We start from the raw sequence: 18357 nt of genomic DNA on the forward strand, positions 1-18357 counted from the left end.
TGTATAAACAAAATTAATTTACATAATAGGATTAGTGAAAAGGCTTTCGCCTATAGTATAAATGCTATGTGAGCAATGAAATATCTTATATTTCATGTAAAAATGCTATATTAGCAATGAAATGTCTTATATTTGATGTATAAATGCTATTATAGCATTGAAATATTTTTGATGTCAAAATGCCATGTTAGCAATGAAATATTTCATGTATAAATGCTATGTGAGCAAGTAATAATTGATGTAAAAATGCTGTTATAGCATTGAAATACTTGATGTAAAAATGCTATATTAGCAATGAAATGTCTTATATTTGATGTATAAATGCTGTTATAGCATTGAAATATTTGATGTAAAAATGCTTTATTAGCGATGAAATATCTTATATTTGATGTATAAATGCTGTTATAGCACTGAAATATTTGATGTAAAAATGCTATATTAGCAATGAAATATCTTATATTTGATGTATAGTTATTTTAAAAGTTTTGAAATGTTTCATATACAAATGCTGTGAATTTTGAAGATGAAGTTGTTATACTTAAATATTTTTATTTGAATTGACTTCCATTCTTCAGTTATGTGGAGTGGCGTTCATAAATCTTGTCAAGACTAATCATATTTCATGTACAATAGAAAAGAAATGAAACTTACAACTCTTGCAACGAATAAACTTTTAAATGCATCTGAATACCCAGCATGCTGACCAGTGGGGTCCCCTGTAAAATACAATAATACATAGATTAATATAGATAAAAAAAAGCAATTAGTTTTAAGAATATAGTTATCTCCCTTCTACTGTCAATAAAGCTTTATTTCTCAGCAAGGTTTTTAGTCTTATGACAAGGATTATTCATTACAATACAAACTATCATCTCTGTAGTTATTTGTACTTAATGAACTTATAACTGAGGCGTATATACGTTGGAGAAGTAAGGCATTTTGATGTAATGACCAGAGAATATCAGGACCTTCATGTCTAAGGAAAGAGGGCTTTCTTTTTGTTCAGAACATATGCAGTATGTTCATCATAAATGCCTGTGAAATTTGGTATTTGCTTCAGTTTTGAAATTTTGACCTTCCAAAAATTTCATCAGTGACCCATGCCTCGAAGTTTTTTAACCAATGCTCAAAACACAACTTCACAGTATGTGCAATACCCTTCCAGACACAAAGCGATGCTGGTGGAAGAAATTCCAACATTAGTGTTCGAATTTTAGAATTGTCTAATTTAAACCAATTTTATAATATTTCTAAAACTCTAGGTAAATACTTGGCTAGGGTGCAGGGCAAGTTGATAATGCTCTGATTAAAAAAAAAAAACGTTAAGTTTGTATTCAATTTTATTTTCCATTTAGCTCAGAACTGGACTTGTTATTAACAAAGAAAAAGATTTTCGATTAAAAACAGCGTACTTGTAAATGTAGATTAACATTACATCAAATTCAATGTAATAATAGAAATTGCAGGTCTTATGTTGGTTCAAGCACGTGTCTTAATGGTATCATATATCAGGAGCACATGTCTTAATGATATTATACATCACGAGCACGTGTCTTAATGATATTATACATCACGAGCACGTGTCTTGGTGATATTAGGTATCACGTTACATAGATACAAAAAAGCAATATTCTTGAATCTTTCAAATTCAGATAATATCAAACCTTATATTTGCCTTAGTTTTTAACTGTCTAAAATAGTTTAAATTAAAAACAAAAGATAAATCATAATCTGAGCTAAATTCTCATAAACACTCTCCAGAGCCAGTCAAAAAAGACTATTAACCTCATTTCAAACATCAATTTTTCAATAACTTAGAATAATAAGACAAGGATTGTGACAAGAATTGTAGGAAAAGTCTACTATTAACACACATAATACCAGGTTGCCTTGACAATACATTGACGTCAATTCATAATTTTTACAAGTTTTCAGAAAACACAATTCCCAAAGGATGGAAAAATATCAGTAGCACATGTATTGAAATGTTACAATTTAATAAAGATACAAGAGACATTTTTCTTTATGCATAATCCACTTAATCACAAATATTTTGATGTTAATTCAACTCCACCCACATCTGAATGTCTTAAACAATATTTTTGATTTTGTGTGTCACCACCATGATTAATCCTGTTTTAAAACTGCTTCTATATTTTCATACTGTTTTGAAAAGTGGGATATTTATCATTATTTTCCTTTTAATCCTGTTTTGAAACTCTGTCCATTTCAATTCAATCATGATTTGAAACTCTGTCCATATTTAGTCAGTCATGTTTTGAAACCGTCTGTATTACAATTCCATCCTGTTTTGAAACAGTCTGTCCATTTCTAGTCAATCTTGTTTTGAAACAGTCTGTCCATTTCTAGTCAATCTTGTTTTGAAACAGTCTGTCCATTTCTAGTCAATCTTGTTTTGAAACAGTCTGTCCATTTTTAGTCAATCCTGTTTTGAAACAGTCTGTCCATTTCTAGTCAATCTTGTTTTGAAACAGTCTGTCCATTTCTAGTCAATCTTGTTTTGAAACAGTCTGTCCATTTCTAGTCAATCTTGTTTTGAAACAGTCTGTCCATTTCTAGTCAATCATGTTTTGAAACAGTCTGTCCATTTGTGCGCTGTTTTAAAACATTATATCCATTTTAATCGTCAAGTACCGCATTGTCAGCATAAGGCTGTAGAATCTTACCAAATAATACTTACAAAGAGCAAGATCTTGTTCTAATTTATATGCATGTGCTTCAGCCCTTTCTTTTCTCTACAAAATACAGAAAAACATGCATTAGGGCAGTTATATCAGATTCTAAATATTTTTGTGGAATCATCATTCATTAAAACAATGATCTGTAAGAATTGCGATTATGGGGGAGTGGCTAACCAAACTAAGACCATTAGCTAAGACTCTGTCAACCAGTCTTCAGATTCAAGTTTTCCCTAAATTCATCCACTTGTAGCTTTATTTGAATAAAAAACCTAATAAAAGTTTATCAGGGAAGATAACATATGCCCACAGCATCAGATGAGAAATGACAAGAAAATACTACTTGAATAGTTTTAGAAGAATTTTCTCAGTTACCTTTCGTTCTTTTCTTTCATCTTTAGTTTCAACTCGTGTTGGAGGTGGAGTATCTTTAGGGTCCTGTAATAACAAAAGAAATTCAGATTAATCCTTCTGAAATAAAATAGGTAAAAAAAAAAAAAAAATTACCGTTAAAATTATAAGCAAGGGGCAAAGCTTGGTACTGTACAACTATGTTAAATCAACAGTCTAATCTTTTTCATGTTAAAGGGTCATTCCGCATTTTTTTTAGGTAGGCCGAAAATTTTTTGCTGAAATTTGTTAAAACTATACACCAAAATATAGAGAAATGTGCTCTTTAATTTATCTAAAAGTTTTAACTAAACAAAATCCAGTTGTTATGCAACCTTTTAAAGTTTGTTATGCTTTTTGCAAGATGGTAGAAAACTACTGTACGGATTTGAGTATAATAAATGCCAAAATGCAGAGAAATATTTCAACTATTGGTAAATATAATGAGCCATTATAAATTCAGTCACTGAAACTAGGTTAAACTGCTAAATTAAAAATTAGTACCGGTACTCTCAGTTTTTAATTAACCCTTTTAAAACAATTTCAGTTTGATCAAGTAGATACATAGATTTAACTAGCATACTTTACAACGTTTTTTGGTTTTTAAAAATAGCGGAAGGCTCCTTTAAGAGTTTGGCACACATGGTCTTAATTCTTATCCTGTAAGGAAACAAAGCCTCTCCTACCTGCAAATTGTTTGCACTAAGAAATTTGGAAGATGTTCAACAATAAAATGATGGCAAACAATGTATATGGATTTTGGGACTTATTTTCTCATAATAAAAAGTAGAATAATAATAATTTTGGCAGTTTGTCATTATATACAGATGTTATCAATTAAGTTAACTATGATTATGATATAGGTATAGGAGAGGCTAATGTGTATCTTGAGGAATGATGTCGCATACTCAAACCATACTGATTTACCCCCTTCAGACAATCGCATGCCTTCACTGTGCTAATAATAGTTATCAGTGCCATAGACTTGATAACAGAGACAAGAGTTGACTTAAAATTCTTTCTTGTAAGAAAGAGGAGTTAAGAGACTTTTTTTGATGTTTGGTTTATACTCTCAGCCATTGCTTGGAGGAAGTGATAGCCAACTTGATATATCTGCTATGCACTGTCGAGGCCAGGCCTTACTGCCTGAAATCAATGTTTTCGAAGAGGTACAGTAAAGTAATACACTTACTAATATAACTAATATAGGGACTGATTTAGTCAAGCGATACATTTTGAACATGTGACGTCTTCAAATTTCAATTTATACAAAGATCATTGACATAGCCATTTTAATTGTATTTATATCATTCAGCTAGAGACATGACTAAAAATACCTCATAACTATGGACATTCCAATAAAAGTAGGTCGCATTTTTATCTTGAGGTAAACTGCGTTTTGACAAGAGAATGCAAGTTAATCAGAATAACAATGTGAAAGAGTTAGGATACACATGTTCTGTTAGAGTTTGGTGGGAATTGTAGGGCTTGATGTTCCTATTAATGAGAGTATGCTAGCATTTTTATTAGTGATATTTTCACATCCTTTTTCGCTTTTTATGAAGCTGTTGAGGCTAGATGATGTTGGGTTTTTTTTTCAGATAGGCGCAGCAAACAAAGCAGAGAACAAGTCAAAGTATAGAAATTTCAAAATGGCAGCCTGTTCATTAATGTTTCTTACTTGACATTTTTTTCTTTTCAGCCTAAAGACACAGATGCCATATCTTCAAAACGGCATGACAGAATCCAAGCAGCAAGAAGAATACGCAGGAGCAAATCCACCCAAAGCCAGCACTCCTACTCTCTGGACTCGCGAGCTGAAGAGGAACCCACAAAAACATCCTGTCTTCCTAATTGTTTAAGACATTCAGTACGATCCGACCAAAACCAACTATATAGATCCAGAGAGGTATCAAGTTCTGATTTAGGTTCGCCTGAATCAAACAACCCCATATCTTCAGATACTGGGGGCTACAATTCGTCAGATAAAGCAAGGTCGAGATCCTGGTCGTCCAATAATAAAAGTTTTCCAGAAGAAAATTCAGAACTTCCAGATGACCAGCTGGCACCATTACTCGGTGACAGAGGATTTCCAAACAGGTACTGCCATATATTTCAAATTAGTCTTTGGTTCTGATTTTTCTGAAATTTAAAGCCAGTCTTTGTTCAAAACCGATGTGTTTGCTACAGTATTTGTTTTGTGTTATTACACCCTTTGCACAACTGTTTGTACCCTTCATTTCTCACCCATTACCATAAAACTGACCCAATTCATGTTTGCTTATTAGTTATTTTTAGTCCTGCACTTTTGCCATGCTCATTCATATTTGCTACCAAGCTTTTTGGGCAGTATATTCATTGCTTCATTTGCCAGTATCATTCAAGATAGCATGTCTGCACTTGCTTCAGCACATATATTTCTTGGCCAATAGATCAAAGGGGTTGGACAAAATTTTGGGATCAAAAGTTTTGAAATACAGCTTGCTTAATGCTTCTTCCTAGTTTTTTTTTCGTGATAAAGCTAATCCCTTTCTTTTTTCTGCTTCACAAAGAAGGCTTGATTACTTGAGCACTCAATCACAAAGGTAAAGAATAATTCTGTAGAATTTTATAATAGAATACCTCATCATTTTCAGAATAACTCATCTTATTCAGAAAGTAAGCATTGCCATAGATATGAATTATGCTTCGATAAACCACTGACATTATCCACAAATAAAAATGACAGTTGGTTAAGTCATGAATAGGGAAGTACAGTGTCTTGTGCTTGATTATCAATACAGTACAAAATAGTAGAAACAAATCCTGTCTGCACCTGTACCTCCTGTATTTCGCACACTTCTATTTACTAATGAACCAAACAACACACACCGTACAGAGAGATCAGATTGCAATATTTTTTTTAGATGCATCACACAAATATTTAGCTGTGTACAAGAATTGGGATGGGTTATTCTGAAAGTCTTTATGGTAATCAATTATCTATTTTCTTAATTAGTAAGTTGGTAGTTAATTAGAAACAGAGATGACGAACAATAATTCATAAAAATCAATCCAAAATACACATAGTTTCAGTGACTTTATGGAATGTGTGGAAATTTTTAAAAAATAAAATGACTAAATGAGGTAATCCAGGGTTTCATTATAACCCTAGTCCACCAAAAATCAGAGGGTTTTAGTTATACAATATGATATAAGGCAGGATTTATTTGAATAAAAGCAGCTCAAAGGCAGGGAATCAACCAGTAATAGAATTAATCCAATACAAGAAATAGCTTTAAGAAATAGATTTATATCATTAACCTTACATAATAAGATAATAACTCGCACTTCCACGGTATTGATATGGATTTATACTTGATAATAATCTAGGTTCTCTAAATACATTTCAATACAAATTACATAACTGACATTTCTACTGACCCTTCCAAAACACCAGAGAAATAGCATATTTATGAACTGATCTGCTTAGATAGGTGACTTTAGAAATATATGTGTACACCCAATGCATAGGCTTTTGAAAGCAGGGTTGCAGCTTTGTGAAAAACTCTAAAAGGAATTCTTGAGAGTATCCAAAACTTAATCTTTGGTGACTCAACTTTATTAGGATAAGAGGGGGGGGGGGGACAAGAACTAATAGTTTTTTTGTATCTGGGGCCTACCAATTATCTTTATTATCTAATTAGTTAAATCAATTAAGAGTAGTGTCACCAATCACAACTAGTTTCAAAGATTAAAAGATTATAATCCTGTTGCCATGTAATTAATAAAAAAAAAAAACCTTTTCTTCAAATCTATTGATTAAAAATATCTCATAAAACATTCTACATCAATAGCTAATAGGACTGCTTCTGTAAAAAGTTAAGTCAATAACTCAATACCAATGTTCCAAACTTTATTTGTGGATGAATTTAATTCCGGGTATAATTTACAACACCTCAGCCCACGAACAAGGCATGCATTCAATAAGGGAAGAGCGATTGGTCACAAAAATACCAGGTAAAGTACATGTAAATTACTTTTGTTTACAAATGAATAACCTTTTTTTTCTGCATGGTCGGCATGTTAGATTGTTCTTTAGATATAGAAAAATGCAGAAAATGTGAATCACACCATTTTTCAACAAATCTAATTAACAACGGTTATCACTACTTGAAGAATTTATTTTACCGAAACAAGAATTTAAACAAAAATAATTAACTTGCGATAATAATCCCTTCATAATAACTAAAATCAGTTTCTAAAATCCACAACCACTTAAAAACAATAAATCATTCCACATCATCAGACCAACTACCAAAATAGAGTCATTAATCTGAATACATTGAGACTTACATCAGTTTATTATGATGGAAATATTAAATTAAATTATGTGACACAGTCAGGGGAAAAGACTTTGAATAATTCATGGGTATTAACTAGAAGAATATACAATATCTGTGACTTTCATAAGAACCTGATGTCAGGTCTATTGTTGTCAGACGAAAGGGATACAGTTCACAGAACAGGTTGTGTTGGCAAGGTGGACAGTACTGATACTACTGCTACTATTATAATATAGGACTTGAATAACTAAATAAAAGTTTTTCTACTGACAATGTTTACAACCAAGTGGTGAAAATAAACATTTAGTTCTACTAAAGGCTAACAGAATTACTCGTGCACGGTTAAAATCGATTTTCTCAACTTAGTAAACAGTGTGATTATGATGCGGTAAAAATCGACAAACTCTGTTAGTGTTGGATTATTATGGCGACTCTCGTGTCCGCCATTTTGGACCAAATGTGAGTTTGTTATGACTAAACACTTCATTTTCTGCCTTTTACACCCTTGCACATCACCACAACTGCACGTTATTGCACGATACTTTACCTCAAATTCATTCACCAAGCTTGCAATTCCACCATAAGAAAGTCTTTTCTTTTCGTGGCCCAATTTATCGGCCGGAGGCAAATACGGAATCGGATCCCTCGCTGCAAACAATGCTAGCAAATTTGGTGGTAAATACTGTGTCATCCTCAGCCCTGGCAAGATATCTAACTCCAATAAATGTCTCTGGAACTTGTTACCAGTATTTCAACCTTAAAACGTTGAATTTATGCTAGTCGATGGTTCGTTCTTTTCTAAACACAACTCTATCACATGGCGGCTACCTTGTGTCTGATTATTTGCCACGCGTGATATTCGACTATATCAATTCTATAGCAGGTGCGCGTCCGGACTATGTTGACTAGGGTAAAATTTCTCTCCGCATTAAATGGAGCTAGTTCGGGCAAAATAAAATAAATAAAAACAAATTAATACATTGTTGCAATCGGGGTGTACGTTAAGTTGCCTTATGTTACTAAATCAGGTTATTCGAGTGTTATATAATTTATAGATTACGGAATATCACATAACGGTTCTTAGAGGTCACACAGTGATTGGCTACTTTCCATTGCGAACAACATTGTGTTATTCACGAGGGGTTCTTAATTTGACATTTCGGGCTGGCCTATGCGAAAGGTAACGGTGCATGAGAGATGTTCACTATGGTGTGCTTGCAGTTTTCCGTTTTTGTTTTAGTTATTATTTATCCACCGCTATTGAGTGACCGTTATGCTTTTGACAAGAATTGAAGTAAGCCGTGGAATATGTATTAGCGATAACCGTTCACGACTTCACGAGAAATGGCATTTATAATTCCAATAGTATACGTATATTACTTGATATACAGTATACTTGCTTATTATTGAGTGCCGTGCCATTTGTTATCTCGAAGAAACTTTTGTGTCAGTTTTATAATCGTTTATTGAATAACTATTTATGATTTGTTATCGGAGTAATTGTATTTCTTAGCGCTATAATATACAATATATATTTGGTACTATGAAATGACACAGGCCTACATATTGGTCGATGTGACGTCAAAATAATCGATCCGATCCGGGGAATAGCAGTGCTTATATTCTCTCCGCCATATTTGTCGATATATAATAATCAAAAGGAATAATTTTAAGTTAGAGTCACGAATGTTCGGAATTTTTATTCCCAGTGCATGGACCCCAAAGTAGGACTCCTTTTAAAATGGAGGCCGCCATGGTAGCACTTGAGGGCAACGGCGGCCCAGCTGGTTACTCAAGACCGTTAATCAATCGTTCTACTCCACATTCCAGATCCTTTCCCAAATTATCGGAGGAGGGTAATGTTCCTGGAGGTGATGGCATGGCTGCAGAAGATTACGAATGTGGTGAAAGAGTTGTGATAAATGTGAGCGGATTAAGGTTTGAAACTCAGTTAAAAACTTTGAATCAATTCCCACATACATTACTGGGAAGTCCTTCAAAAAGGAACAGATACTATGACTCTTTGAGAAATGAATATTTCTTTGATCGAAATAGGCCCAGCTTTGATGCAATTTTATACTTTTACCAAAGTGGTGGCAGGTTACGCCGGCCTGTCAATGTTCCCTTGGATGTGTTTTCGGAAGAGATAAAATTTTATGAACTGGGTGATCAGGCATTTGAAAAATTTCGTGAGGATGAAGGATATATTAAGGAAGAGGAGGTGCCATTACCTCATAACGAGTTCCAGAGACGCATGTGGCTTTTATTTGAGTATCCTGAAAGTTCAACAGCTGCCAGAGTGATTGCTATTTTGTCTGTTGTAGTGATTTTATTATCTATTGTGATATTTTGCCTTGAAACCTTACCCGAGTTCAAGCATTACAGAGTGGTCAACACCACGCTCAATGGTTCCGAGTCCATTGAAGAGGATGATATTCCAAAATTCAATGAACCCTTCTTTATCATAGAAACATGTTGTATAATTTGGTTTACTTTTGAGCTAATGGTGAGGTTTGCCTCCTGTCCAAGTAAAATGGTTTTCTTTAAAACCATCATGAATGTTATTGACATTGTTGCTATCATTCCATACTTTATTACATTGGGTACCGTCATTGCTGACGAAAGCAAAAGTAACAGTCAAGCAATGTCGCTAGCTATTCTTAGGGTGATAAGACTTGTGCGTGTGTTTCGAATTTTCAAATTATCTAGACATTCGAAGGGACTGCAAATTTTGGGACAGACGCTGCGAGCGAGTATGCGAGAACTTGGATTATTAATATTCTTTCTGTTCATTGGAGTTATATTATTCTCAAGTGCTGTGTATTTTGCAGAAGCGGATGCGGAACAGTCGCACTTCAAAAGTATTCCCGATGCGTTTTGGTGGGCTGTTGTGACAATGACTACAGTAGGTTACGGGGATATGAGACCTATTGGGGTGTGGGGCAAGTTAGTGGGATCCCTGTGCGCTATTGCTGGTGTCTTAACTATAGCTCTCCCTGTTCCAGTCATTGTGTCAAACTTTAATTATTTCTACCACCGAGAAGCTGAAAATGAGGACAATAAGAACTACCACCATGTTCAATCTTGTCCAAACTTTGAGAGAAAGAAAAGTTCAACTGATTCAGAATGCGGGTCAGACATTATGGAGATTGAGGAAGGTAACAATATGCATTTATGTGATAAACCAAAAGAAAATCATGCCAATAAAATAAATAACCCAGCTAGTACCAACAATTTAAGCATCGAAACTGATGTCTGATATAGAACCCTGTAAGGTTAGACAGACCTTTTTGTTTTAGTACCATTCGTTCAAACTGTGTGATCATCATTTTTATTACAAAACTTTTACCCCAAATTCCAGGAAGTGATTTGAAAAGTGTGTGCAATCCTGGATTGTTTTAAAATATATATGGATTGGATTTTAATATCTTGCCAATGTTTTAACCACCAAAAAACCTATAAAAAGTTTGTGAGTTTTAATTCAAGAAAATTTAAACGGCAGGGTGATGCCTTTTTTAAGCTAGAGTGACGATGATTTCAGAAAGTGAGATGCAAAAATTGTTACCACCTATCTACATCATTAAATATGTGTGTAGACTTCGCTGTGGCGTGATTCACGAGGACTCCAAAATTAATGTTCTACATTTTAGACCATACAAGACGAACATGTAGATAATTCCTTCCTTAACGTTTAATTTTTAAATTTTTAAAATGCATGAAAATTTTACCAGAATTAAAACCATGGTTGACTTTTACGTTCCTTTTGAATCTGTTTATTTTGTTCTCATCTGAAGTGCTTTCAAACCAAAAAAACCATCGGTTTATGTTTCTTATTGTTATCATGTTATTATAAAGAGATGTGGCTGTTATGTTAGTGACATTTTCAAATTCAAATCAAGGATTGTGATATGCAAAAATTTTAAAAAACTGTATCTTGTGGATTGCACAGACTTGTATGTACGGTATGGGTGGAAGTGAACTCGACAAAATGTCAGATCATTTGATTCAATCTATGCATCTGGGAAAAAAAAAACAGTGTAGCTCTGGTCTTAATGTTCTGCAGCAAAACTGGAATACTCTTTGTCAATTACCTCAATGGCTGAAATACCAAAATGGAATGGCATGAGGAGAGAAATGTTCAAATGGCAGACGGACTAGAATTGAAATAGAGGTTGTCTGGTCAGCATTCCCAAAGGACTAAAGGTAAGGTAGGTCTTTTTATTTCTGAATTATTTGTTTACTGTTCAGACCTTCTCAATATTACTGATGTGTATGAATCTTTGCTACGAAAACAACAATATTATTTGATTATTAAAAATATAATCTTACTCTTCTAAAGAAAAGATAGCTTTCTCATGAAAGGATAGCTTTACTTTTAAAATATGGCTTGCAAATGGACTGGTAGTCTCCAAATGGAAAGATAGCTTTTCAATGGAATGGACAGCTTTTCAATGGAAATATAGCCTTTTAATGTAATGATAGTCTACAAATGGAAAGATGGCTTTTCAATGAAAATATAGACTTTTAATGTAATGATAGTCTACAAATGGAAAGATGGCTTTTCAATGGAAATATAGCCTTTTAATGTAATGATAGTCTACAAAATGGAAAGATGACTTTTCAATGGAATGGACAGCTTTTCAATGAAAATATAGCCTTTTAATGTAATGATAGTCTACAAAATGGAAAGATGGCTTTTCAATGGAATGGACAGCTTTTCAATGAAAATATAGCCTTTTAATGTAATGATAGTCTACAAAATGGAAAGATGACTTTTCCATGGAATGGACAGCTTTTCAATGAAAATATAGACTTTTAATGTAATGATAGACAACAAATGGAAAGATGGCTTTTCAATGAAAATATAGACTTTTAATGTAATAATAGTCTCCAAATTGAAAGATTGCTTAATGGCCTTTAAATGTTAGGATACCTATCCTATACAAGTGTCATTCTTCAGTAATAATGGGCCAAATGCATGAAGTCTTGATGATGAAGACCTGAACTTGACATTGACCCTGAATAAGGGATATTACCTCTGTGATTGGGTCATTACCTTTGACTTTTTCTAAATTAATTAACAGCTTGGAAATCTTGCCCATCAATAATTCAGTAATTGACCTGCCTTATCAATTGATTTCTGCCACTCTTGTCATTTGTATACACCTGAAATGTGGAAATAATATACAAATGACCTTTGTTGTTAGTTTCTTTTTGAAACGCAATAAAGCAAATGTTATTGAAGACCTTGTCAAGCCCATTAATTTAACCACTAGTTTTTGGTAAAAGTTTTCATACTTATGTAGACTAGTGTAAATCTACCATTTCTAGAAAAATAGAATTTCTAATCTAGAAAAAGTGCTTAACAATTTGAGTCCAAGTAAGCAAGGAATTTAAAAACTGTGTAGAGCTGGATAAAATAATCGAAACAATCAATTATCAATTTTGGTTATAGATTATCAAATTTCATAATCAGTTATATGTTAAAATTTACATTTTCTAAACTCTCCCGTTAGCAAGTAGTAATCTCTTCCACATAGTTTCCCTTCAGCAAATTACATACCCACAAAAAACTATGATAACTGGTCAAAGCAAGAATATTAAAAATCTGGCATTTTTTAAATTAAGTATTTACAGGGTTTCTCAATTGAAATATTTTGATTATTAATCGTTTATTGATTTGTAATTTAATTTGATAATCGATATACAGTTTTAGTTAGAATAACTAATTTCTTTTATGAAATATAACCGGCAGCCCTGTTGCCAGGAATGAATTGGTGCTGGTGCTCAGATTTTATACTCAGAAAATTTGAAGAATTAAAGCCTAGAGAACTCATTTCTGACAATTTTGAGATGCCAAAAATGTATCTAAATCTATATATTTTTGATTGTGTACAAAGACACTGTAGATGAATCAATCTCTGCTGAAATAAAGAAGGTTTTGCTGGGGCTTAATTCTCTCTTGCTTGGGCCCAGCCCCTAACGACAGGGCTGTATACAGGGTAGGCCTACTAATAACATGATTGAATGTCTAGCAATGAAAATCTCTGCATGATAAACCATATATATATATATGTTTATACATGATGGGGTTGGTAGTCGAAACTGGCCTACTTCTGCCCATGGTAATCTCATTCAGAGTCTCTAGTTTAAATGAAGAGAGATCAAAAGAATTTGAGTGTCCCAGCTATCTGTACCATTTACAGCTAGCTTGACCTGAATAATAAGGACAGATGACTTATGAAAGACATGCTGACCAAGTTTAGAACTCAAGACCACCATTTTTTCAACCAATCAAAGAAGGCCATTTGACCGTTCTGACTGTCCCTACTTCATCCTAAAAAAAAAAAACCAAATCTAATCAAAAATCCTGGGTAAGCATGGTCATTGTGCTCAGAAACTTTTCAAATTATACACTGGCCTCATAGAAAATAAGAAATAAAGATTAGAGAATGTTCCAATATCAACATGGCAGAAGCTAGCTATAACTAGATAGGAATGACGTAAGAAATAGATTGATAAAGAGGTCGAAACATACTTAGATCAATTAACAACATAGTAAGCTAGTAAATTGACACTAGTAGATTACTAACTAACTCATTTACTGTTACCTTTCCTTTCTGACAGTTACTAGTGTCCATAGTTTATTGGTGGGGTGATCCTTTCTGATATTAACTAGTGTACATACTGGTGGTTGGAGAACCTTTCTGATGGTGGATAGTATAATGGTGGGAGGATCCTTTCTGACTAGTGTTAGGTAGTATATTGGTGGGGGGAACCTTTCTGATAGTAACTAGTGTATGTAGTGGTGGTTGGAGAACCTTTCTGATAGTGAATAGTATAATGGTGGGGGGATCTTTTCTGATAGTGGATAGTATAATGGTGGGGGGAACCTTTCTCATAGTAACTAGTGTACTTAGTGGTGGTTGGGGAACCTTTCTGATAGTTGTTAGTATAATGGTGGGGGGAACCTTTCTGATAGCAAATAGTGTACATAGTGGTGATAGGAGAACCTTTCTGATAGCAAATAGTGTACAGTGGTGGCGGGGGATGCTTTCTGATAGTAACTAGTGTACATAGTGGTGATAGGAGAACATTTCTGATAGTAGATAGTGTACAGTGATGGCAGGGGATCCTTTCTGTTAGTAACTATTGTAGTTAGTGTTGGTTGGAGGACCTTTCTGATAGCAAATAGTGTACAGTGGTGGTGGGGGATCCTTTCTGATAGTAACTAGTGTAGATAGTATATATTGGTGGGGGAACCATTTTGATAGTAACTATAGTGTTAATAGTGTCTGGTAAAGGATAGAAAATAGTTGATGGAGTGGGGTCTCTTCAACTGTTGGTTTCCAAATTCTATTAATTATTACTTTTCAATGGAATATTACTGTGGCTATCTGACAAAAACTGTTTACTTTATTTATTACATGTTCAGAGTAGATTAAATCATAAACAGTAATAAAAATAGCCATTAACAATTATAAATTATATGAGCTAATAATATGACTCAAACATAAATATATACCAATTGATGAATTTAGACCGACATCTGGTACCAAAATACTATACAAGTAAATTTTTGGATTATTTCCAACATGTTTTTAAACACCCTTGATCCTATATACATTAGGTCTGTTGAACACATTCATTATTATTTCTTTGAAAATCTCATAATGATCTCAATTTTGAACCCAATTTATGTCTTAGCACCTAACAGTTGGTTTGAAAACATTACATGGGTACAAAGTGCACAGCTCACACGTAAGAAAGTAATGTAAATATGATAAGAATTGAATGAGAATGAAAAAATTAGAACATCTCTTGTCAACCATTGTTGAAGGATGTATAAGCTTGTTGGACATTTAACCTTTGAACTCCTTAATCTATTTTTTGCCAAAGTAATGGCACATAGAAATGAAATGAATGGAGTTTTAAGTCCTGCTTCTCTGTACCGTTTGGGCTAATGAAGACGGACAATGTTATGCAGGGTACAATGAGGGAAATTTTGCCAGAACAGCGGCCTATTTTTTTTTTCAATTCCCAACTGTCGAGGGATCTTTAACGTGCAGCCTGTAGCACAGGGGGCCTCGGTTTATTGTCCCATCTTAACAACTAAAGGACATATAGAAAGTTACATTGTTAATTAAATCGATATTTATTGTCCAAATATATGCTAATATGCAGCTATCAGTAGTACTTATCATAATGAAAATCCAATACCAGGTTTGTGTACAAAGAAAGTTTTGGATATAAGCAACGCAATTTCAAAGTATCCATCAGTAATGCATGGAAGAATGGCATAGCCTAAAAAATGTCTTCACCCTAAAACCATTGTCTAGAAAAACATGGAACTCAGTGCAGGAAACAGATCAGTATCAGGAATCAAGAAGTTCAGCTGATCTTTTCAAACCATTTATGTGTCTGGCAATTGAAATCTATTACAGCAATTTAACTTTAAAATGAGATAAGATGAGAGAGATTGTGGGGGCTGATTTAAATTATCAAGATATATGATAAGGTGATTGTAATATGCTATACTGCATCAGAGAAAATAAAAATTAAATCATGATATTTATCATTAAACTCATTTCTTGTGTAGATTGATATACCTCCTCATTTTGAAAAAAAAAACTAATTCCACTTATTCTGAAAATAATAACATGAAAATTTGTACATTCTATTTTTCTGCCACAAATTGAGGAAATAAAGATAGATACTGGTAATGCTTCTGAGTATGAAATAAGCCAATTACAAGGATAGACTTAATTTTAAAAAAAATGCAACCTTAAGTTAGTGTTAAGAGATCTCTATTCTATTATGAACATTTTAGTCTGTTTCTGTTATGAACATTTTAGTCTGTTTCTATTATGAACATTTTAGTCTGTTTCTGTTATGAACATTTTAGTCTGTTATAATATGAACATTGTAGTCTGTTTCTATTATGATCATTTTAGTCTGTTTCTGTTATGAACATTTTAGTCTGTTTCTACTATGAACATTTTAGTCTGTTTCTATTATGAACATTTTAGTCTGTTTCTATTTTAGTCTGTTTCTATTATGAACATTTTAGTCTGTTTCTGTTATGAACATTTTAGTCTGTTTCTACTATTAACATTTTAGCCTGTTTCTATTATGAACATTTTAGTCTGTTTCTATTTAAGTCTGTTTCTATTATGAACATTTTAGTCTGTTTCTATTATGAACAGTGTAGAATGCTATATTATGAACATTGTAGACTGTGTTATTATGAACATTTTAGTCTGTTTCTCTTATGAACAGTGTAGTCTGTGTTATTATGAACATTATCTTAATTTCATTGCACTCAATATATACAAGCATAATTAATGATAAAACTAGAGCAAATTCTGCAATAATTTCCAACATCAGCATTGAAGTTTATTTAGTTCTGTCATATCAGCTCAAGATATATCTCAGGATATGTGACATTTCTTGTCAAAATTGATGATCAAAGGGTGAACATTATTGAGAATTGGTGTAATTTAAATTGGATGAGGTTTGTAGGCAATCTGATGTCTTATGGTTTCAAAGATTAGGAAGCAGTTATTGATAAAATTGTGGAACTGGTTGGAATCGTTTCTGATTTCAAAGTAAACAGTCTTTAATGCCAATATATTTGAACAAGTTGACAGATAGAAGTCAGACGAGATCAAAGTTATAACATAATAAATTTCTATCTCTAAAATGTTGAACGTTATTGGATTGGATCAGAACTACCATTTAATTGACCAAATTTATAATCTGTGTTCTGGACTTATTCCAACTGGACTAAACAAGCAGAAAGAGTCAAAATGTCATTTTAGGGATTCAAAAGAGTGTTTTAAGCCAATGTAAATGTAGATCAGCCTCAGTTTTTGCTTCTTTTTGTACCATATTCCAATTTTCTAAACCATTTTCTGAAATTCCTCCAAAATATTGAAGTATATATATATAATTATACAGACTAAAAAACCATTCTCTAATCTCTGTATGTGGTAAATTCTATCCTAACTTATCTTTCATATCTTCTGAAAAAAGAATATTCATCTATTCTGAAGTGCAAATGAATTTGGTGAAACGTCTGTTCAGTAAAATTCTTCCTTTGCTTTATGAATTCATGGAGATTGGATTGTGTTATGATATTTTTTGATTATGATCTAGGTTCTAGAATTGCTATGTATGCATTTCTAATGTCTATTTCTGAATAAATGATTCTAAATTGTTGTACTTATTTCGAAGTATTGACTAGGTATCTAGGGAGTGGTAGTAGTAGTGATATTTAGAATAGACCAGATTAGCTTGTCTCTTCTTTCTCGAGATATCTACAACTGATATACCTGTAGGTTTTTTATTTCACTGTTGTTGGCATGTGAAGAAGAAAATGTTCAAATTGCTGGCGATATTTTGGCAGTCTGATAAGAGAAGTTAATCAGCTAATCAAGTTCGGACGTCATTTAAGACAATAAACATAGTAGTCCTACTTCATCTGCTGTTTACAAATACAGAACTGCGCAGAATGAAAAGTAGTATCATAATCAGTTTCTTTGTTTTGTTTTTTGTCTTTGTACTATAAGTACGAATTTCCATTTTAAAAAATATTAACCTTAACATTCTCTTTAATCCTGTGCCAGTGCCTTCTGTTGCCTTTCAACCACCCTAATCTTTACTACAGTCAAACAAACAAAAAATTAACTTGCGAGGGCAACACTCAAATTAAGTTTATTTAAGCTTATTAACAGGACTGTGTTTCTAAGCAAGTCCATTAAATTGTTCTGTGGTCATTATAACATTATTCCTATAATCTAGAAAGAGTTGCATAAGAGACTTTGTAAGTCATGTTTAGATAGATTAGTCAGATTACCATGGAATTATCAGATTATCTTGGACTTGTTGACTTATTAATCCACAGAAAATCATTCCTCATTAACCTTGAAACTATTGTGGGT

At 33.1% G+C, this 18357-nt stretch overlaps 2 protein-coding genes across 2 annotated transcripts; one reads left to right on the forward strand and one right to left on the reverse strand.

Annotated features, from left to right (window-relative positions):
* Positions 1-609: 609 nt before the first annotated feature.
* On the reverse strand, positions 610-8105 carry LOTGIDRAFT_133692 (hypothetical protein; the record flags this gene model as incomplete). The annotated part of the gene is made up of 4 exons (XM_009067769.1): positions 610-716; positions 2702-2756; positions 3075-3137; positions 7962-8105. The coding sequence occupies 4 exons, from the start codon at positions 8103-8105 to the stop codon at positions 610-612; spliced, it is 369 nt and encodes a 122-aa protein (XP_009066017.1).
* A 1188-nt stretch (positions 8106-9293) lies between these two features.
* On the forward strand, positions 9294-10673 carry LOTGIDRAFT_133730 (hypothetical protein; the record flags this gene model as incomplete). Its single annotated transcript, XM_009067770.1, has 1 exon — positions 9294-10673. One exon carries the CDS (start codon positions 9294-9296, stop codon positions 10671-10673), a length of 1380 nt encoding a protein of 459 aa, XP_009066018.1.
* Positions 10674-18357: the final 7684 nt, after the last annotated feature.

Source organism: Lottia gigantea (assembly GCF_000327385.1).
Source record: "Lottia gigantea unplaced genomic scaffold LOTGIsca_86, whole genome shotgun sequence".
NCBI lineage: Eukaryota > Metazoa > Mollusca > Gastropoda > Lottiidae > Lottia > Lottia gigantea.